This window comes from Rutidosis leptorrhynchoides, chromosome 7 (assembly GCF_046630445.1).
Source record: "Rutidosis leptorrhynchoides isolate AG116_Rl617_1_P2 chromosome 7, CSIRO_AGI_Rlap_v1, whole genome shotgun sequence".
NCBI lineage: Eukaryota > Viridiplantae > Streptophyta > Magnoliopsida > Asterales > Asteraceae > Rutidosis > Rutidosis leptorrhynchoides.
In genome coordinates, this window is record NC_092339.1 from 367,725,971 (window position 1) to 367,748,614 (window position 22,644).

General features: G+C 33.2%; 4 protein-coding genes across 4 annotated transcripts; 2 read left to right on the forward strand and 2 right to left on the reverse strand.

Moving 5' to 3' along the window:
* Nucleotides 1–1,362: 1,362 nt before the first annotated feature.
* LOC139857926 (brassinosteroid-responsive RING protein 1-like) lies at nt 1,363–2,183 on the forward strand. The gene has a single exon (XM_071846773.1). The coding sequence runs from the start codon at nt 1,487–1,489 to the stop codon at nt 2,009–2,011; it is 525 nt and encodes a 174-aa protein (XP_071702874.1). The 5' UTR covers nt 1,363–1,486; the 3' UTR covers nt 2,012–2,183.
* Nucleotides 2,184–6,049: 3,866 nt separating this feature from the next.
* Nucleotides 6,050–7,921, reverse strand: LOC139858278 (uncharacterized). The gene is made up of 6 exons (XM_071847143.1): nt 7,819–7,921; nt 7,707–7,728; nt 6,717–6,773; nt 6,518–6,599; nt 6,266–6,361; nt 6,050–6,178 (listed from the first exon to the last, which is right to left on the reverse strand). Exons 1-6 carry the CDS (start codon nt 7,919–7,921, stop codon nt 6,050–6,052), a joined length of 489 nt encoding a protein of 162 aa, XP_071703244.1.
* Nucleotides 7,922–8,964: 1,043 nt separating this feature from the next.
* On the forward strand, nt 8,965–14,243 carry LOC139858104 (uncharacterized). The gene is made up of 5 exons (XM_071846960.1): nt 8,965–9,025; nt 11,585–12,005; nt 12,510–12,644; nt 12,724–12,879; nt 13,657–14,243. Exons 2-5 carry the CDS (start codon nt 11,586–11,588, stop codon nt 14,035–14,037), a joined length of 1,092 nt encoding a protein of 363 aa, XP_071703061.1. The 5' UTR covers nt 8,965–9,025; nt 11,585; the 3' UTR covers nt 14,038–14,243.
* Nucleotides 14,244–14,495: 252 nt separating this feature from the next.
* Nucleotides 14,496–16,058, reverse strand: LOC139860497 (coronatine-insensitive protein 1-like). Its single transcript, XM_071849252.1, has one exon. The coding sequence runs from the start codon at nt 16,056–16,058 to the stop codon at nt 14,496–14,498; it is 1,563 nt and encodes a 520-aa protein (XP_071705353.1).
* Between the last annotated feature and the right edge of the window lie 6,586 nt (nt 16,059–22,644).

Sequence of the window (22,644 nt, forward strand, 5' to 3'; positions counted from 1 at the left end):
CTTTCTTCAAAAATCATAACATTATTGCTATATACTAATTGTGGTCATATCTGTTCACAATGGAAATCATGTAAATATCCTGAAAAACAAGGGTAAATCGATCATTTGCCGGATTTTTTTACTCTTTAATTATCTAACATTTTTTCCGTTTTCATTTTCTAACTTCAAAAAACTTTAATTTACTTCAACATTTTTTTCTCTTTATTTTTATTATACCCGATCTCCAGACCCGGCCATTCTGCAGCGAAGTGCGAGTTTCTATCTCTCGTTGAATGCAAAGCTCAAAATTTATATTCTACTGCTTCAATATTTCCGGTTGTATTCAAAATAAGCTGATTACAATCAAAAATACCTTAACCTCTAAAACACTACGACTTCTTATAAATAGGTAAATCACATTATCATATTACTATACATAATTAACACCTGAGTAAACTTTTAAATATTCGGCCAGATCTAGGACTTGCGGCATTAGAAACCAGATCTGAAATAACGAACATCAGATCTAAAAATAATTTGACACATATTATTCCAAATTTCAACCATAATCGAGCGACGATAGAGCATAACTTGGAATATGAAATCGACCAGTAATGCTTACATGCTGGTGGTTGTCTGGTGCCCGAAAATGCTTAGATCTGAAATCGACCTGAAACATGGTCTGATGGTCGAAGATGATTATGGATGATGATGAAGAAGATGATGGATGATGAAGATGATGATGGTAGGGTGCACCATTTGAACAATTATTTTTGAAAGCTTTTATATTTGATGAGTAGACTTTCCGGCCTTTAAGTTTAACTGGTACATATTACATAAAGATTGTAGGCTGTTAAAATATTTAGATTCGTTTTTGTTTGTAGAAAGACTAAAATACCCTCATTTGCATTGCACATGAAATGAGATAATGAAAAAATGGAAGAAAAGTAGACGGAAGGGCGTCGAGAGTTATTTTGTGAAAGTTTAATAACGACCCAAGCAAACAAAAATATTAAAGACGACGTGCGTAATTTAACTACTAGTTCAAAGACGACCGGCGTAATCTTGTATTTAAAATTTGAGTAAACTTTAAGGTATCGTTTCTTTTTATACTCCGTACGTGTGACGGTAAATATAAAAAATAGCAACAACTTAACGTGGAATACTGTAATCAATCCTTTCAAACAACGTGTCAGTGGTCCTATGAATCCTATCATAGTACTGAACTTGCCTTTTATTTTCTTTCAGCCCCTTCAACTTTCTTTTACCTCCAGTTTACACCCTTATGATTTTTAAGTTCTTTTGAAAAGGAAAGTACGGAGTAATAAGTGCTCCCTATAAATAACGAACACACCAGCATACTAAATCTCACGGCACGCTAACACTCTCAACTTCAATCCAATTTATACGTCACCGTTTTGACACCCAAACAATCCAATTCAACTTCCTATAAATTCACATCCATTTGTGATTTGTTCCAATACTCGTGCGTTGCTTATTAGTTATTATGGGTTTTCCGGTTGGTTACACGGAGTTATTATTTCCGAAACTTTTAATCCGATTTTTAACATTTTTGGGTTTCATTCGTAAACTTATATCGACGTCATTTAAATTCGTGGGTCTCGGGGATTTTTTAGAACCCGAATTTTCAACAGACCCGACTCGACCCGAATCATCGATTCAGTGTCAATCAGTATCAGCATTGTTGATGCGGGAGTTACTTCCGGTGGTGAAATACTCTGATCTAGTGGACGCGCCGGAAAGTTGCGCGGTGTGTTTATATGAGTTTAACGGCGGAGATGAGATCCGGCAGTTGACGAATTGCCGGCATATATTTCACCGGAGTTGTTTGGACCGTTGGATGGATCATGATCAGAAAACGTGCCCGTTATGTCGGACACCGTTAATATCGGAGGATTTGCAAGATTCGTTTAATGAAAGATTATGGGCTGCTTCAGGGATTGTGGATTATTACGTCGAGGGTGAGTCGCCGGCGGTGGTTAGTGATTGGCGAGTCATCGGCGGTGTTTAGAGATGAGTGGATATAGATAGTGGTGGAATAGTGGTAGGTTATTACGAAGTGATATAAATTTGATTAAATTTTTATATAAAAAAATTGTATATAGAAAAAACTTAAAAAGACATGAAAAAAGTGACTACATTCGTGAAAGCTTTTATGAAAATTTGAGTTACATTTATTATCATTTTTTGTTTGCTTTTTATTAAAGCTAAACTTATGTTTATGATTGCTACTCCGTATATTAAAATTTTCAAATTGATGATTATGTATAAATATGATTTTTTTAATAGTATTGACTCTCTTGCAACATATTTGAACTAGTAAGGTAAGCTCGCGTGTTACATCAATGGTAACTAATTACGTGGTTAATTGAAAATGTTTGGCCTAAACTTGTAAGCCATAAGTTCCAACCTTCTCAAGTTGTTAATAGTTGTGTATGAAGTTTGGCAACGAATATGACACCAAATACGTCTTAAAAGTTGTTCATGGTACGGGTGTAAATGAGTCGAGTTTTGATTTGAGTCGAGCCTAAACGAACTTGAGTTTAATATATTTTGAAGCCCGTTTAGTAAATGATCGAGCTCAAACAAATTCGCGTATTTAAATGAATCTTTAATTCATATACATTAATTATAATTAATATTTTGATTTATATATATATAAAATAAATAATTATAATAATAGGTTTTATACAATTATACAATTAACGAGGTCGAACTTTTATAGTTTTAATTGAGCGAAACTCAAACATAATACGGAGTATATTAAAATCGAAACGAGTTGGGTTCGAGTTTCAAGTTATTTAAGATTAACATTAAGAAAATGTTAGATGTGGTAAAATCTGGAAAGCCCAAAATAGCAATCACACGAAGACGACCTTTTTAGCTATTATTATTCTATAATTAAGAAAGTATTTAAGATTTAGAAAATGGTAAGAGTGCTCCCAATGGAGACATGTCTCCATCTTAGTCCTCAGCGCTACATCAGCGCTACATCAGCACTTTTTTACCACTTCTTTTTCAGAACTAAACCCAGGACTAAAACTCCCAATCATGACACTCATTCCTTTCATTAACTAATTAAATGTACAAGTTTAAAAGCAAAAATTACCACACAAATATACACTCCATCCGTCATGAAGTATTTCAAAATAGCACGAAGTCGAACACGAAATGCAGGGCGGCACTCTGGGCGGAGGGCTGGGCGAGTTGCTGCTATTGAGGTCCTTGTGGGCGAGCTTCTGGGCGGATGGAGGAGTTCCTCCGATGGGAGCAGCCTAAGTACAAGTAAGAAGAAAGCAAGAAGGTTCCATGGTTACATGTGGTCAAATATGGAAAGCCCAATATAGCGATCATCCGAACGCGTCTTGATATTAGTCAACAAACAAGTCAACTTTCAACCTTTCCACCTTTTATTTATCATTATCTAATCTTTATTTTTTTATTATATTATTTATTTATTATTTATGAGTCAAGTAATTATTAAAAATAGAATTGGCCAAGTTAAATTTTACAAATTTTAGAAAGGTCTTTGTAAGTGTCACCAATTTTGTACAAGATATATATAGCTTGAACATTCTCCAATTGAGTTCAGACATACATTAAAAGGTCTAATCGAACTTCGTGTTTAGTTCAAGTTTCTTCAATCCAACACTATCACACAAACACTTTACGAACATCATAATCTTGTCTTGTTAATAAAGGAAACATTAAGAACAAGGTTTGTAGTTTACCAAACGCAATACATCTTTGTCAATAAACAATAAGATATCCAATGTTTTCAAATGGTGATGTAATAATAATAATAAAAATAAATAGTATCCACGTCTAGATTTGGATGGATTAAAGAATGTTAATAGTATTAATTAATATTAATATTAATATTTAATATACACGATTAAATTGTGATCTAAAATATATCAAATAGTATCCAAGCCTAGATTTGGATTGATTAAGTCAAAATTAGTGGTTGACTTGCATTAAAAGTCACACACGCTTAAGTTCAAATTTTGATTAATGTATATCCTTACCTTACTAGGTACTACATTTGATATCAGATTCATTGGATATTCATCTGGTCCGATCCATTAATGTATAAGAAATCACATGTGTTCGTTTTATTTCATAATAGGAAATATTGCAAGAACTATTTGAATATTTAACCTAATCTATTAACCCGCTTAATTCAACGCGTATTCATTAACCCGCTTAATTCAACGCGTATTGATTAACCCACTTAATTCAACGAATATCTAATCCATATCCGATCTTTTGTCAACCGTAATTCTTATAATTAATTACACCTTGGCAATCTGAATTGAACTTTATGTATAAATCCACGTGGGTTGTTATTAAATTTAAATAAATACTCCCTATTATTTTATTACCTTGAGTGTGCACTGAATAATGATCTCATGTGTTATTTATTAAAAAAGCAGTTGAAAGTTGTAATCAGTTGGATAAATTAGAGAAAGTTGGAAGCTGTTATGTTGAACAGAAAAATAAAAATCACCTATAAAAATGTAACTAATCTATTGAATTTATTTCTCTTAATGGAAAACATTATGTGCAACAGGGACTGCATACTAAAATAACGAAGTGAGAAATAGTTATTGTGAAAAGCCATTAACCAATGAGTTGTGAGTTCAATTCTCATATGACACAAAATAGAAATATAATAAGACATGAAGTGTAGGTTTGCTGCTACAAAATGTTTGTCGATCATGTATTAGTTTTTTTGTAAAAAAATAAAAAAATAAAAAATAAAAAATAAAGTAACCTAACTAAATCATGTAAACTAAAACCGGTTTAACCGTGTAACATATAAAATGCATATGATCAACCTATGAAAGAATTTATTCTTCAGTAATTAGACATTAACATGTGTGTGTTAAACCTTTGATAACTCATCAAACAATCACCATATCAGTTTGCAAAATAACCATACCGAAATGGTTTACCTATATTGAGCTGGTGGTGGGTGACCTTGACCATGAGGTGGAAGCGGTTGACTAGGATAGTAGCCTTGATGAGGTGGCGGTGGAGGATAAGGCGGGTAACCTTGAGGTGGTGGAGGATAACCGGCAGGTGGGTAGCCTTGATGATGTGGCGGTGGGTACATCGGTGGGTAGCCTTGATGTTGTGGTGGTGGTGGTTGCATTGGGTAACCATAATTTGGTGGTGGTCCGTATTGCATATGATGAGGTGGCGGATATTGTTGATCGATTCTTGACATTTGTTGCACCGGAGGTATTTCCATTGGACGCGCACCAAATTTTCCATCTCGTTTGTCCATTTCAACTTTGTGTTGCGTCTGCAAAATTGTAACGTTCCATTAGTTGTCATCTAGTCATATTTTTTATAAAAAATTGGGAATATAATAAGACAGAATCTCTCTAGCAACTAGCAAGAAGCTAGAAGAAACAGATTACAACGGCTTGAGAAGCCACAATTATTGCTTCGATACTTAAGCCATTAAAATTGAAATAACCGGACATTGTCATACAAAATCCCCCGTTTCATAGGAGACATTTGAAAAACTATGATTTGGTTAAAGGTCTAGGTAGCAATTTTGACCCATTTTGTAATAAATGAATTGATTATAGCATAACAGGGTCTGTTTGATCTCTAAAGGGTTGAAGTAAATTTAGCAAACAGAAAACATTAAGTGTAAAAAGAAAATGGGTCGAATGGGTCGTCATGATCAAAAGTTACCCAAAGTGTAGTTTTAATGCTAAACAGGTCACATTAAAAATCAAGAATAGTTGAAAAAAAATGTGATTCAGGTCAACTCAATCTGATCCATTATCCAGCCTGTTCGTTACACTGCATTTGCTTATAAGAAACCGTAAAAGTCCCTAATTTTATTTGGTACCGAGTTTGCAAGATCGGTATAAAATTAATATTATTTTTTATTCAAAGGAGAGAAATATAGTTGCATACCTGCATACACGCACAGACCCTACAAAGAAACCACAAGATCGGTCTAAAATTAGAAAAAAATTTAATTAAGAGTTTTCATTAGATAATCCATGAACGAAAAGTTGATAACTTACGTGCAGAAAACCAGATCAGCTAAGCAATTAAGCATCTGAGATGCATCATTGAGTTCATCACTTCCAATAATGCAAGCGATAATAGAGAATATACACGCAACTTGGTTCAAGCAAACCATGCAACCCTAAGCTTATAATGAGAAGTTGATCAAAATATTGAGTAAATATTAATGAAAAGGGCCAATAATTAAGAAGTTTCATAGAGAGATTACAATGATACAATTATCGCATTTTGTTGTTTGTATGTTAAACTCGTCTTGCAACATAAAACGAGTGCTGGCAACAGAATTTCCAAAGCAACAGAATACCTGCGAGTTACAAAACATAAAGAAAAGGCGTAAATCTGATCGAAGAGTAAGTTTTAGCTTTATGATATTGAATTACTGATCAATAAATTAACAATTAAGATGATCAGTCAACTGTTGTGGTAATGAATTGTAGATCTTTAAAAAAATGAAAATTACCTCTGTGCAAAGACAAAACTTAGGACATTTACGTTCGCGACACTTTCCACTACAAGGCATATATCCTCCACAACAAGTATACCTAGATCAAGCAACAGATGATTAACACAATACGACTACTAATGTATATTAAGTTTATACGATGGATGATAAAATAAGGTTTTTCTGTTCAAGCTACTCGGGGATAAGAGTATTTTACCTTGACATATCACCATAGAGAGCTCGCTTACGCAGCTTGTATGATGCACATGGTCCACTATGATATGAAGTGGTTGAGAAAAAAAAAAATTAGTAGGAAAGCAAATTATAGATAAAAGCAAATATACTACGATATGATGGTCAAACATTGTTATTTCCAAAGATCAAAATCATTTAGCTATTTTCTTATACCAAATTTGGTGCAATTTTATATAAGTCTCAACCACAAGCCTCTACGAGTTGGTTTGACAAATAATCGTTTCAATAGTTAATTGCATTTAACAAAACAAATAGGCATACTTGACTACAACAATGACACCAATGTATACAGATAATTGCTATTGCCAAATCAATGATGTAAAAGAAGACCTTATATCTAGAGTTTTACAGTCGTATAAGATGAATTCGATATGTGGCCACTCGATCAACATGTATTTAGTTAATTTACTGATATAAATCACGAGACTACACAAACGAGCTTTAAGTTTTTATAGAACATTAACGAATACGCAAACAATATTCCAATCAAAACTATTTGAATCACCTCACACAGTCACACTATATTGATTAAAAAAAATGTAGTAATTGGTACAAAAGTTATTATCAGTCTTTTAGGCAAATCTAAAGCAGATTTAAGTATTATAGCTTATAGTATGTTATTATTATTTTTTTTTAAAGGCAAATGTACAGCTTATCATATGTACTTGACATATCAGAATAGTATAGGGACTATATTAGAACTATCAGTTTAAATATCAGTTATGTTTGTTAGCTTAGTTTTCACCTATAGCTGTGTCTAATGTTCTGGATTGCCTATGCAAGATATCATTGTGTACGAATGTACAATTAAGCGTTCATGATAATCAATCTCTTCCTTCAGGTTGTGTGAAACAAAATTGGCGTCGGGTTGTGTGAGTTGTTCTAGAAGAAATAAAAAATAAAAGATCGAATATGAACATAATGTAAAGTAAAATAAAATTAAGGATCTTACCAGAAGAATGCAAAGCAGCAATCTACAATGCAACAACGAAACACAAAACATGTCAATTAGAATAGATTTACCAAATTAAATCAGAAAAATTAGAAAATAAAATAAAAATTACAAGGTGTATCTGCAGCCATGGTGCTTGAGAGATCCGTATGCCATACGTTCCGGTACTCTTTCCGGAGCTTCATTTTGTGAACCTTTTCCTTGCCGGCTGACATTGTCGATTGCTTTTTCAGCCGATCAATTCAACGAATTACAAATATAGCGATATGATAAAATCTATTCGAATTGAAGATTTAATCAAATTCAACCTAGTTAGAAACCAACAAAGCTTAAATTCAATTCAATTGAATTGAATTGGAAAAAGGAAAGAAAAAGGGAATTCGTCAGGCTCTTGATTTTAATTTTATAATTTTATTTTATGATTCTGGAAACTGTTAATTGGAAATTTTTATTGATGAAATGAGAGCTAGAAAAATGATCCTGAACCTGAATTTAGAAATTTTAATTTTTTCAAAAAGTTGCCCGTTAATTTTTTCATGTTTAAAACTACCCCTTTTAGAACTGGCATGTTGCTATTCTCCTACTGTTCATAATCTAGTGTCACATTTACCATTTGTTAAAACTTAACTAATCTATAAATATGTCTCCATGAATCCAAGAGTTCAAATATTTTGACAAATTGAGAAAAAAACAACATGATACTTCGTATTACACGTTGCATTACTAACACCTAGATTAAAACATGTTAAAAAGAATTCTAGTACTATCTGTAAAATGAAAATTCGAAATAACGGGATCCTTAGAATATTTTATGTCAATCGAATATTAAGATATAGGTATATAGATTATAGATAGTTCATGGGGGTAAAAAGTTAGTCTCAATTCAATCCTCACTAGTTACGTTTTGGGATCTTGCCTAAAAAAAAAAAAAAAAAAATTAAATTATGAATTATCTATATAACTTGTGCTTTAAAAATACTAGTACTACTAGTTAAGAGTTATTTTAACCTTTAAGAAGCCTCTCTTTCCATAAGTTATATAATCACAGTTAATAATCATGTACAATTACAAACTAGCTAGTTTAATGGATATTTTTTTTTAATATAATTTACACAAGTTAGTTGATACTAAATAAAAATATTATAAAATGAAATATTTTGGAAAGAAGGGTTAAATATGATTGTATAGAGAGTTTTGGGGTAGTTACTGTAAATAATTTAAAGTCATAACGAATTCTCGCTCCGCTATCTGCCCTAATCCCATTTTCTCCGTCTCAATTTTCCAGCAGGCCAAGCGTTTCAAGTCGGAATAAATTTCAGGTACGATCATTTTTTTAAGCTTCACACATGATTATACGTAGTAATTAATTCGTCTTTGACCTATTTTGTTGTTATTTTTTGGATAAACCAATTTTTTTTGTTTAATTCTACTCTTAGAGTTAACACCTTATGTCTGAAAACGATGTTAACTGATTTTGGATGTTGGAACGTTAGGGTTTTTACTTCATAGTTAGAGGATATAATCCAGTTACAATGAGTAAACTGAAAAATACTTCAATTAGTGTACAGGAACCTTAGTTCGTAAGATGAACACCAACTGTTTGATAAAATGCTTCAATGAGTAACACATAAACACTATTAAAACGGAATTAAAGCTCAAAGTTTTGAATTGAATATCTAGTAGTTTACACCTTTATATCTTGCAGTCTACTGTCAACATATTAACTTGGAATCTTTATGTTATATTTCCAAGGCTTGAACAAAACAGAGAAAATGGAGACAGGTTACAATGAGTTTTTAATTTTCAGGTCAATTCAGTACGGTTTAACCTATGACGTATCCTATATGTTACTCATTTACACCCACTATCCACCCATTTCGCAATACACAATAGCGCATATGATACCATAAGCTGTTTTACTTATATGAGCTTTCATTGGTCTTAATAATGCACGGACATGCATGATATATATTTTTTGGAAAAGCAGGACATGCATGATATTTGATAGAACTTTCGTTAACGAATAAATGGCAATGGGATATGTCTACATTCACGAAAATAGATCACAAATGTTGTATAATTTCACACCTTTTGTTAAACCACACTCCTTAATTAGGACATTAGTGTCGGTTCACGTACACAATAACCTTTTTTGATCAAGGCTCGTGTTCTGACATGAAACAATTGTTTGGCGATATTGGGTTAGTCTAGATATAATTAAAAGTTCACCACGAGTGACCATGTTGGAAGAATAAGAGGCTCGCTATAGGCTGCGTTCCTCTTTACTTGTAAGTTAAGTTATAAGTTGACTTTTAGTTGTATGAAGCACTAGGTCTGGCAATCCAAACCCAAATCTTTAAAAATAGGTTCATTGGGTCCTTTCCAAACCTGTTTGGTTCCTTTCTATTCTACTCCAAACCTGTTTGGGTCAAAATATCTTTTAAAAGCCCAATAACTAATTTGGGTCAACAGGTCATACAAATAGGTCTAATAGCAGCCAAATACTCAAAAGTGAAATCATTATAATCTGATTTGCAAATAAAGTGTACTCTGATTCTTTATGTGTTATAGATTGAAGTGTTTAACAAAGAAACTTTAATCAAGTTCAGCTCATCTCTTCCAAACTTTTCATCAGGTGCGATTTTAATTTGAAACCAACTTAGGGTTTTGTCACCAATTCGTTTTGCCTCATGTATTTTTGAAATTAGGGTTCTATATCATCATTTATTGTTTTCAACTTAATTAAAGTATGTTGATTGAAATAAGGCTTAAGATTAGGGTATAATGTATGGTAAATGTATGGTTCATGTAATTGCTAATCCTACTCTTGGACTCACTTATCCTGCACTAATTGAATCCCCCAAGCTACCATTCTTGAAACTGATTGGTATCTTGAATTTTGTTAATTAATACATGTATGGTGTTTGATGAAATGCTTGTTAAATTTATAAACTTAATGACGTTTTTTTGTGTGATTAAAGAAGCAAGATGTTTATATATTGTTGTATTTTTTGTTATCTTGTTTGAGATATGTACTGTTGTGCATTTCGGAATTCAAATGACCTTTGGCTAAAAACAAGTGAAAGTATTGGTACTCTATACGGGTTGAATTTTGTGAATTTTGTAGCATCATCTTATATATATGACCTGATATACATATGTCTACAAGTCTTATTCTCTAATATCTATTTATATACCTATGTATGTGCTTGTAAGCCACTGCAATTTTAGGTGCTATCCAGAATGTTTCACGTTAATATTTTACGACATTAAACCCAATTTAGTATAGAATAGAATAGAATGTGATGTTAAAGCTAATACTTTTTTTTACCATTTGGCTTTTGAAACATGTTAGATGATTCTGACTTTTGAAACATGTTAGATAATCTTGGCTTTTGAAACATGTTATTGTAGATCATTTGACTTTTAAAACATGTGTAGATCTGATTGTATTATTGATCTAATAATAAGTACCTAAGTTATAAATGCTCATTGTAAGATTTGTATCTCATTTTGAAAAAATTTTGGAAAAAATTGGGTCTCGAGCCGAAGTCGACCTGACCCGACCCAATTGAGTTTGGCCCGTTTAAAAAAGCTGACCCAATTGGGTTCGACCAATTTGAACCCAAACCCGACCCAATTGCCAGGTATATGAAGCATCCTGTTATGATGAAGGAAAGTGGTTCTTTTGCAATTTAATAATTTGCTATTAACATGTATAAATACTGTGTTTCTTAATGATAAACAGCAATGCATTACACTACCTCCTTTAGTTTAGAAGAAAATTATCTTATACTGACACAAAAATCCTATTTTATCGCCTAATGCATGTACATTTGTTGTTCAAAATTTAACTGTAATTTACTTGCTATTTCTAGAATGAGCCGAATGATTGCATTGGGATTTGAAGGTTCAGCCAACAAGATTGGTGTTGGAGTAGTGACCCTTGACGGGACAATCTTATCGAACCCACGTCACACTTACATAACCCCACCTGGTCACGGTTTTCTTCCTCGTGAAACTGCACACCATCATCTCGAACACATCCTTCCGTTAATAAAAGAAGCACTTGAAACTGCACAAATTACATTGAAAGATGTTAATTGTCTTTGTTACACGAAAGGTCCGGGTATGGGTGCACCGTTGCAGGTTGCTGCCATTGTTGTACGGGTTCTTTCACAACTATGGAAGATTCCTATTGTTGGTGTGAATCATTGTGTTGCTCATATTGAAATGGGTCGGGTTGTTACTGGGGCCGATGATCCTGTTGTTCTTTATGTTAGTGGGGGAAATACACAGGTGATTACATGTTTTTTTTTTTTTGTTGTTATTATTATTTCAAGTAATTGTATTATCAAATGATTGTAGGTTTTTTGTTGCAAGCATATCAATGTTTATGTCAAGGTTGTAAATCTTGCTACTAGGGGAAAACTCGGTCGGGACTTTTTAGGGAGTACTTGGAAACTCGGGGAGGACTCGGATGTTGACCAAGTTTGACTTTGACTTAGTTTTGACCAATTTTTACCAATTTTAGTAATCTCGAGTTTTGGCTGATTTTCCGAGTAATCCCGAGTTTTAACCGAGTACTCGCCAAGTTGCAAAAACCGAGTACTCGCCGAATAATTCAAAAAAATTGAAGTCTTATTAAGTTTGCATACTAGTATATTTCGCATTTGGCAAATACCATGGGTGTAACCAATAACTGTTTTTATAGTTTAATTGGAGGAAATTGGAAGACAGTAGTATTATTATATTATGCTATTGATTTTTTGTTTGCGTTTTTAAAAAAATAAAATAAAATAGGTCATTGCATACAGTGAGGGCAGATACCGAATATTTGGGGAGACGATTGATATAGCTATAGGTAATTGCTTGGATCGGTTTGCCAGAGTTTTGATGTTGTCAAATGATCCGAGTCCTGGGTACAACATCGAGCAGGTATGATATAAACAAAACTTTGTCTTGAGTTGTAAGTACATAAGTTTTATATTCTTACTTAAGCATATATTTTTGTCAGCTTGCAAAAAAAGGAGAACAATTTATAGATCTCCCTTACGTTGTAAAAGGAATGGATGTGTCATTTAGTGGAATATTGAGTTACATTGAAGCTGAGGCTGAACAAAAACTTAAAAATAATGAGTGCACCCCTGCTGATTTATGCTATTCGTTACAGGTAGGTATATCAACTTTCAAATCTTTAAATAATCAAATATTATGTAATTGGCCATATTAAGATCTTTGCATTTGTCACGGTTCTTTGTTTGAGGTGTGTAATAAGGGGTCAAAATTGTGTAATTCAAGTTCTAAGCGGCCATGTTGACTTGACTTGAAATTTGTTGTCCCTTGTATTTCTATAATCATAATTTTTTAAATGTTATCACAAACAATGGTATTGTTACAGTAATCAAATATTGTGCACAAAGTAACTTTAGAGGTTGCATGCATTAAAGATACAGTTTGAGTGACTTTTGACCATTGTTGTAAAAGTAGGCCGACACGTCAGTTTGGGGACTAGCCCGTCCAGACGCGACCAAAAACACCTTAAAAGTCAGTCAACAATAAAAGATCAGGTCAAAGTCGGGTTGAGTCGGCCGATTCCGGTCTGAGTCGGTCAAAGTCAAAGTTAGGTAAAAAAAATCTTATTTTTGAAAACAGATTTTGTACAATATATCTATGTTTGAAATATTCATGTTTTATGTTTGATATATTTATGTGTAATATATATTCTTAAATTTATTTATTACTAAAAGTCAACGTTGGTCAACGCCGACTTGTCACCATCTCCCTCCAAGGTCCCGACTGACTCGTCTCGTCCTCGACTCGCGACTTTTACAACCTTGCTTTTAAGCATTAACTCAAATTGACCCGGTTTCCACCTCTAGCAACAGTCTGGTGTTTCTCACTTCTAAAGTTCTAATTATATATTGTTGACTCGTTTTTTTTCTTCCAGGAGACGCTATTTGCCATGCTCGTTGAGATTACAGAACGAGCGATGGCTCATTGTGACAAAAAAGATGTTCTTATCGTTGGGGGTGTGGGCTGCAATGAAAGATTACAAGATATGATGAGAGTTATGTGCGGTGAAAGGGGTGGAAAATTGTTCGCAACTGACGATCGGTATTGCATCGACAATGGGGCAATGATTGCGTATACCGGACTACTTGAATACGCTCACGGGAATACGACTCCGTTTGAAGAAACAACGTTTACACAGAGGTTTAGAACTGATGAAGTATGGGCGGTATGGCGAGATAGTAATAAAGGTTCATCAAACATTACTGACCCGATAACACATAATGCACATGAAAAAAAAGTAGCATTGGTTCATTAAGTTGGCGGCTTTTTTTTCATCATTGTCATTATATGAACTCATAATTCTCATTCGTTTTCTGGATGTTGCATCAGAAGGCCGATTGATTGACTTCTGAATACGAAAAATTGTCAATGTTTGTGTTATTGTTTTACTCCGTATTATGTTTATGTTTTTTTGACTAATATAGCAAGAACTATTAAAATTTGGATACATTCATCAATGAATTAATGAACCAACCATAAACTTGAAACGATTTATTATTACATTGTACACCAACTTCAGCGTGCAAGCAAAATGATGATAAATGATTTGGGAATCTTCTCTGCTCTTACAAATGTCCTAAACGTCCTAAAGTAAGAAATTGCAACTCAACAAATATGGAAAAAGTTAGATATAAAAAGTTGAAATTAATATAAAAAAGAAAAAAGTTAAAACCGTAAAATTAAACATGAATAATCGATAGTTCTTGAGCAAACCTAACCAGAGTTTTTCCAACAAAGAAGGTGGTCATTAATTTCCGAAAAATCCACCAACTGTGACATGCCAAACTTCTTCGACATTACGATAACTTTTCCACAAGGTTGAGGTATACATACATTACTACTAAAGATGTCAAGCCCTTTAAAACGACTAAGTTTAGTTACCAAAAAATATTCTATTTTTGGGCACCCCTTTGACAACTCCACAAGTCCTGCACTTGATACTCCTACATTTCCAAGTGAAAGATACCTCAAATTACAACCATACTTACCAATAAACCCCAAACCCTTATCCGTCAACCCACCATCACAACCAAAATGTATATCCAACTTTTCAAGTTTATCGCAACAAATTAACAAAGAGCGGACCCCATCGTCTAGTAGTAAACTTTTCGTTGACACAAACATACTGAAATCCTTAAGCTTTCTCATATTCTTACCAATATATCTCATAACTTCATCCGTCATACTATCGACATGAACATGTAAGCATTCTAACTCAACGCATTGTTCCGCAATATGAATAAGCGCGTCATGTGACACCTCACCTCCCTTAACTGAATTCGGATTAACAAAAAGTTTGCACAAATTCTTGCAATAAATACTAATGTCTCTCAATCCTTGATCCCCGATGGCATTTGTCGTATGTAGTACTTTCAAGTTACGACTCCTCTTAATCAACTCACAAACTTCGGCTCCATCAAGATACGAATTTCTACAATCCAATTCTGCTAGCAAATGTGCAAACGGAACAACAAGTTTTACATCATGATTACTTGTGATTTTTACCGACAAACGCTTCAAACTATCGGGAAATTTAAAACTATTATATTCATCCTGATGATCATCACTAAATACACCACCACCGAATTCTACTACATTAACTGCGTAACCAAAAAATCCCACAAGATCAACAAAATCATACTTTTCCTCTACATTAACCGAAACCAAGTGTCGACCGCAATTTTTTGCGACAAATACAAGATCTTCCATATCATACTTAACACCATGAATAGTTAACTTTTCAATTCCCGAGTTACCCGAACCCAATTTGCGTAACCACTTTTCACCACTCTCATCAATCTCGTTATTAACCACGCACAAATCCCTCAAACTATTACAATACTTTCCTACATGAAATAACCCTAACGTGGAAAAACCTTTACACGAGAATATTTCGATTATCTGCAGTTGTTTGCCACGTGTTTGAGCCAATAACTCGAGATCAGAATCCTTTAGAGACAAATCTTTGAAATAAATGGAATTCAAGAGATATAAACAAGTAGTGATTTGTTGAACCCATGGAGTGACAAAATTGATGACGTTATAATCCAGATAGCGGGCTCCATCTAGGGTTAGTGATTGGAGAAACGGAAAACGTTGACACAAACGTGACAGTGACGTTGCATAACGAGTAAGGACGGTAACATGCTTACGCGTCGTACAATCCGCATCATAAGATTTACGACAGACTAAAGAAAAAGTTTTCCGATCGTTTATGAAGGGTATAAGGCAGTCCAAAACTGTGTAGATGTTAGGAGGATGATTAATCTCTTCCATGGAGAGATGATGATGATGATGATGATGATGAATAGGGTACGGTTAGGTTAATTTTGTTTAATATAGTATAAGGGACAAATTTTTTAATAAATATAAGGAAAAGGATGAGTAAAAAAGATTTTCTGATAACATAGGATTCTCGTTATTAGCGTATAATGAATGAATAATAATAGCGGTTACATTTAATTTTAACAAAGGTTTAAGAGTTAACGAATCCACTTATTTAGAGTAAGCGGTTAAAAGAATATCAAATTCTATCACTCCGTGTATTCTTTATACGTAGCCGGCTAACTATAATAACCTTAATTGTATATCATCAACTAACGAATGATTCTTCCATTATCGGTCGATTCAAGATTAATATTTAATCTTTTTTGTCTTTATTAAACTAAATAAATAATATTTTTTTAATTAGCGAGGAAACTCCCTAAACGAGTGCCAGAAAACTCCCTATGAACGAGTACATTTGACTCTCTCATAGAGGCAAGGTTGAAGAAATCGGAACTCGGGGAGTTCTCGGCGGGACTATTTCTAGGAGTTCTAGGAGAACTCGGGGAGTTCTCAGTGGTTGACTTTTGTTGACTTTTGGGATAATTTTTATGATACCCGAGATTTGAACGAGATTTGACTGGTTTGACCGAGATTTGACCATTTTTTGCCGAGAAACTCAATTTATTGGTCGTTGACCGATTAAACCGGCCGTTGATCGATTTTTAGCCGATTTCAAAACAAGAACTCGGCAACAACTCAAAAACGATTTCTCGGCGAGAACTCGGCCAATTTTTCTGATTTTTGCAACCTTGCATAGAGGTAAACCTCGGGAAATCAAGTCCCATGAGCGCAAGAATTGATACCAGGTGAATTGCGCACAAGGCACACCCTCTGGTCACACTCTCTTTCTAAACGAAATAGCTTTGTCAAGATTCAAACCCGAGTGATATGCTTTATCGGGAAACTCAAGAGCCACTCAAATAGTTATAAATAATACTCCGTCCATTTTATAAAAATGTGTCCAAACAATTACGTTCTAAGTTATGATATAGTAGTGAAAATAGGTTTTTGACGTGTATACTGTAAGTGTTTTAATAATTTCTGTGTGGTATCAACATAATATGAGCCGATATAAATAGGCATACAAGGATCCCTATTCTTCTAACATATGGGAATGATTTCCCAAATCAACTATCTATGGAAAATATATGCATACTAGAAATACATTGATCCTATGCTGTGATGACCCGGAAATTTCTGACCAAATTTAAACTTAATCTTTGTATGATTAACATTTCCGACACGATAAGCAAAGTCTGTAAAACTGAATCTCAAAATTTTTGAACTACTTTCATATGTTCAAATACCTTTCGGTTGTTCTTGACGATTCGCGAACAATTATATATATATATATATATATATATATATATATATATATATATATATATATATATATATATATATATATATATATATATATATATATATATATATATATATACTATAACTTGAAAACGTAACAATGTATTAATTGTTTGATACTGTACATTAAACTTATTGGTTTAAATATTTATTTGAATATATATGATAAGTTGGAATATTAATTGTATGAATAACTTGCGATGTATATTTAAAACGTGTTGATGAATGTTGAAAATATATATTAACAAATAGCGAGACAATGATTTATAGAAGTAAATGACCAAAACACTCGAAAGTTTAAGATACACTTTGAATGATATAGTTTATTGATAATTTAAGATTATATTTTGACAAAGGTACGCGTCACAAAACGTAAATTGCGAGTTTTCTAAGCGTACGAAAATGCGTTCGAGAAACCGGAATCGGGAAATAAGTCGAGTGACAACGTACGAGTCATCGGAACAAAAATTACAAGTCAACTATGCACATGAATTTAATATAATATATAATTAATTATTTAAATTATATATATTATATATATTATATTTAAATATGTCGACAAACAAAACAACAAATGATTGTGAGCTGGATCAGAGGGCCATGCGATCGCATGAGAAATAGGCATAAAACCCATGCGATCGCATGGGGGTCAGAAATCAAAATTCTTCTATAAATTGGACAGTTTGTCGACACTCACACACATATATCTCTCCATCTATGCTCTCTATATTTATTATCATTATTTATTATTATTATTATTATTATTATTATTATTATTATTATTATTATTATTATTATTATTATTATTATTATTATTATTATTATTATTATTATTATTATTATTATTATTATTATAAATCTTATTATTATTATTAGTAGTGTTAGTATTATTATTAGTATTATTATACATAAAATACTACGACGAGGTCATGAGCAAGTTATTTTCAAAACAAGCTTTTCGAGCGGGATAGAGCTAAGGAAATTATGGGTTATAGCTATGGAGGTTATGGGTATTACTTGGGGGTTATGATCATGAGTCAAAGGTCAACCTAGCATTTATCATTTCCGTCGCGTCTACGTACTTTCCTACAATATTAAATCACAATATTGATACGTAAGCATTTATATCTTATCTATTATATATTAATAGTGTATCCCTGACTAGTGCTCGAGTATATAGGATTATGCATGCTAGTACGATTAATTTTATCGTTAAATAGTTTATGATAGATCACGAATTTAATACATATATTACTGATATAAGGTATATGATATGCTTGTTTTTGGAAAGCTGGCGAAAAATCAATAACTTTTCATTTAGAGACCGCGTAATTTCGATGAACGAATTAAAAGATATGGACAACTGAATTATGATTAACATTAATTGAAATTGCTTTTGAATCTGTAATTGATATTTAAACAACTTGTTTATAAGATTGATAATTTGGATTTTTGAATATTACCAACCGAGTAAATGAATCCTTATATAAGGTACGTCTCGTTTTGTTGAACTTTTGTCAAAATTGACCTTTTGAAATGACTTTGGATAACTTTTGTATGTCGATTTCGAGCATTAGGATTGTGATACACTATGACCTGACCTAGCTTGATAGACATTTATTGACCAACATATGTTCTCTAGGTTGAGATCTACGGTTATTTGGTATTTCGAGTTTCGGTCACATTTCGGTGGACGACTTTATATGCTGCTAAGGTGAGTTTCATTTGCTCCCTTTTTAATTGCTTTTGTAATATATATTTTTGGGCTGAGAATACATGCACTTTATTTTAAACACAATGGACACAAGTACATACTAAATTCTATACTGAGTTTGAACCGAAAATCCCTTAGCTTTGGTAACTAGTAACTGCCGGTTATAAGAACAGGTGGGCGCGAGTAGTAGTATATGGATCCATAGGGCTTGACATCCCCGTCCGAGCTAGAGCGCTAGCCTTTTAACGGACGTGTGTTATTTGAGTTTAGGACACGTTGGTTTGCGTGTATTAAAACGAATGGGGTATTTATCATTATAACATTAAAGCTTAGTTATCAGGGTGCTTTGTTACGTAGAATCTACTGACAAACTTTTGATAAACGTTTCTGGATGAAACAACTGAAATCTTGTGATCCACCTTTATATACAGATTATACGATACATTAAAACTATGAACTCACCAACCTTTGTGTTGACACTTGTTAGCATGTTTATTCTCAGGTTTCCTAGAAGTCTTTCGCTGTTTGCTTATATGTTAGACAAGCTATGTGCATGGAGTCTTACATGACATATTTTTCAAGGAAACGTTGCATTCACCAAATCATCACCATGTATCTTATTTTGACTGCATTGTCAACGGAAGTATTATTGTAAACTATTATTTACGGTGATTGTCTATATGTAGAAATCATCAGATGTCGAAAATCTTTGATTTAAATATTCATTTATGGTGTGCCTTTTCAAAAGAATGCAATGTTTACAAAACGTATCATATAGAGGTCAAATACCTCGCAATGAAATCAATGAATGACGTGTTCGTCCATATGGATTTGAAGCGATCGTCACAGTTGGTATCAGAGCGTTGGTCCTAGCGAACCAGGTCTTGCATTAGTGTGTCTAACTGATAGTTGTTAGGATGCATTAGTAAGTCTGGACTTCGACTGTGTCTGCATGTCAAAAGTTTTGCTTATCATTTCTTGTCGGAAATTACCTGTCTATCATCTTAAGTCTAAACACGTCTTATTGCATTGATTGCATAGATAATATAGACAAAATTCATATCTTAGCGTATCTGTTACTATAAACTTTTCCTGTCATCTTCCGAAAATTTCTCCATGATTTATGGAATTTGGTATTATATATACATATGTAAATTATGTATTGAAGAATACCAAACTAAATTCTATAATCTAATTCATATCAAAAATCATCTCCCTAATTATACAAGATGGATCCCGTATCTAGTTCAAATTCCTTAAACTCCGACAGCTATTCCGATATGGATATTCACCTGAATTTCGAAGACAGTGTAACCGGAATGGATCAACCAATCAGCCATCACCTATTCTGGATGAATTGGGGATGGGTTCGTAGCCTGCTTAGTCATTGGAGACAAGAAGAAGGTGATCCCTTCCATCCACCACATTGCCCTCTTGGCGAAGAACCTGAAGCACTTACCGGTGAACCTATTCGAGACACCATTTTCTCTCTCATTTCCAGAGTGTCTCGTCACGATTATATATTATCTCAAATTCTAGATCTTATTCGTCCACTCGTCCGAACCGACAATCATCCCGGTGTAATAGAAGAAGTCAACGAGCTTCGCGCTCGGGTAGTGGCTTTGGAGAATGTGGTGCAAAGGTTACAAGCACCAGCAGTAGCACCGGCAGCAACAGTACCACCATCAGCAACACCAACAGTACCATCACCACCACCAACAATAACATCCGCATCCCACACCTCAACATCACAATCTGTACCTCGAATATCAACGTCATACGCACCATAGATACCAAGGAATACCAACAACAACAAACGATGAAGTATTAATTCATAACTTCATCGAAGAAATATTTTGCAGAGAATATGTAGTTTTTAAAAGTTTTAGAGATTATATATTCTAGTCCTAGTCGAAAACCAGATGAGATTAATATTATGTTAACTCATTAAATCCATGATTACATCTAAGGAAAATATATATGTAGGTATATTTTCATAAAGATTGTAATTAAGAAAATTCTTTTGTACAAACTGTTAATGGTGAGAATATTTTAACGGGTAGGTAATACCCGAGAGATATATAAATTCACAATTAATATGTTACATTCTTCGATTCTGATTCAACAAATCATCAACTATACTCACCACTTTCACAACAATATATATTCTTTTATAAAAATCAAAGCAACCATCCTCATTCAAATTTGATTACATATTTTAATTTTGACAAATCAAAATCCAAGTCAAGATTTAACAAAAGACATCATTCTTAGATTCCTACATCTTTCGAAGCTATACTTTGACTTCAAAACTGTGCTAGAACATCATAGAACCCAGAAAAGTATTTGTATACTTCAAATTCCTAGAATATCATATGAATATTAACGATTACAATCTATGTTCAAATCCCTCGAAATTCCTGAAGACACTTCAAATAATGAATCATTGAGATGATGATCCAACCACATGTTACCGCAGTCTTGTACCTGAAAAACCCTCAAAATCAAAGTCATAGTTTAACACGTATCCATGTAAGACCCTTTGGCATTTATTAGCTAAAATAACTTTTCAATCCCTTTTCAAAATAGACAGTTTTGTCACCACTCCACCAAATCACCTTCAATTGTTTATTCGAATAAGCCTTATTATAACGATTAACCCTTCATCATTGTTATCAGGGAACCTTTCATATTTCACCACATTAGCAGTAAACTTATCAACAACTTCATTGATCATTAAGCCTCTCCGAAAAATCACGATAATTATTCATTGAAACTCTATCAAGTACTCATATACAACTTGTAACAACAATTGTCATACCAACTACTGGAATTAGCAAATCAATATTTTAAATTTCGTAGCAATTTTTTGCCAACAGTTATATATATACATATAACGTTTACCTTCAAGACTTACAGACTTCGAATGTGAAGTTTCTGAAAAACACCCTAAACTACGAACTAGTTCTCAAAATCTTGAAGAATGCTGATGAAGCAGCAAAAACTGTAAACGACCTTAACAGTAAAAAGTTTGATGATAAAGGATAGTGTGCTGGCAAAGCTCAGAAAAAGAGAAAGTTTGGAACTGGAAAACGGATTGAGCAAAGTATGAAAGAGGCTGTAGATAAATCACAAGGTCGAAACATGCCTTCAAAGAATCCAAATGATTCAGTATCTGCTGAAGCCATTAACGAATACCTTGCTTCCGAATCTAAACCCTTGCGGACAATATTCTTCATCATCCTCTGATATTAGAAATTCTAAGATATCATCGTATCTTTCATTATAAATATCCTCCATATTTCTGGAGATAATTCCATAATCATTCTTATCGAAAATCAATTTTCTCCTTATGATATCTGTGTTACATCATAAAAGAAACTATTTTAGTTTCTAAATTCTGAAACCTTCGAGTTTAAAATATGAATATTTTTGAAGTGGTGTTGGGAGCTGAAGCAT

Excerpts from the sequence above, each read along its gene's own strand:
- LOC139860497 (XM_071849252.1), bottom strand. The coding sequence starts at position 16,058 with ATGGAAGAGATTAATCATCCTCCTAACATCTACACAGTTTTGGACTGC.
- LOC139858104 (XM_071846960.1), top strand. The coding sequence starts at position 11,586 with ATGAGCCGAATGATTGCATTGGGATTTGAAGGTTCAGCCAACAAGATT. Across the intron at positions 12,006-12,509 it reads TTAGTGGGGGAAATACACAG|GTCATTGCATACAGTGAGGG; the intron begins GTGATTACATGT and ends AAAATAAAATAG. Across the intron at positions 12,880-13,656 it reads ATTTATGCTATTCGTTACAG|GAGACGCTATTTGCCATGCT; the intron begins GTAGGTATATCA and ends TTTTTCTTCCAG.
- LOC139857926 (XM_071846773.1), top strand. The coding sequence starts at position 1,487 with ATGGGTTTTCCGGTTGGTTACACGGAGTTATTATTTCCGAAACTTTTA.
- LOC139858278 (XM_071847143.1), bottom strand. The coding sequence starts at position 7,921 with ATGTCAGCCGGCAAGGAAAAGGTTCACAAAATGAAGCTCCGGAAAGAG. Across the intron at positions 7,729-7,818 it reads CATGGCTGCAGATACACCTT|ATTGCTGCTTTGCATTCTTC; the intron begins GTAATTTTTATT and ends GTTGCATTGTAG. Across the intron at positions 6,179-6,265 it reads AATGCGATAATTGTATCATT|GGTTGCATGGTTTGCTTGAA; the intron begins GTAATCTCTCTA and ends TTATAAGCTTAG.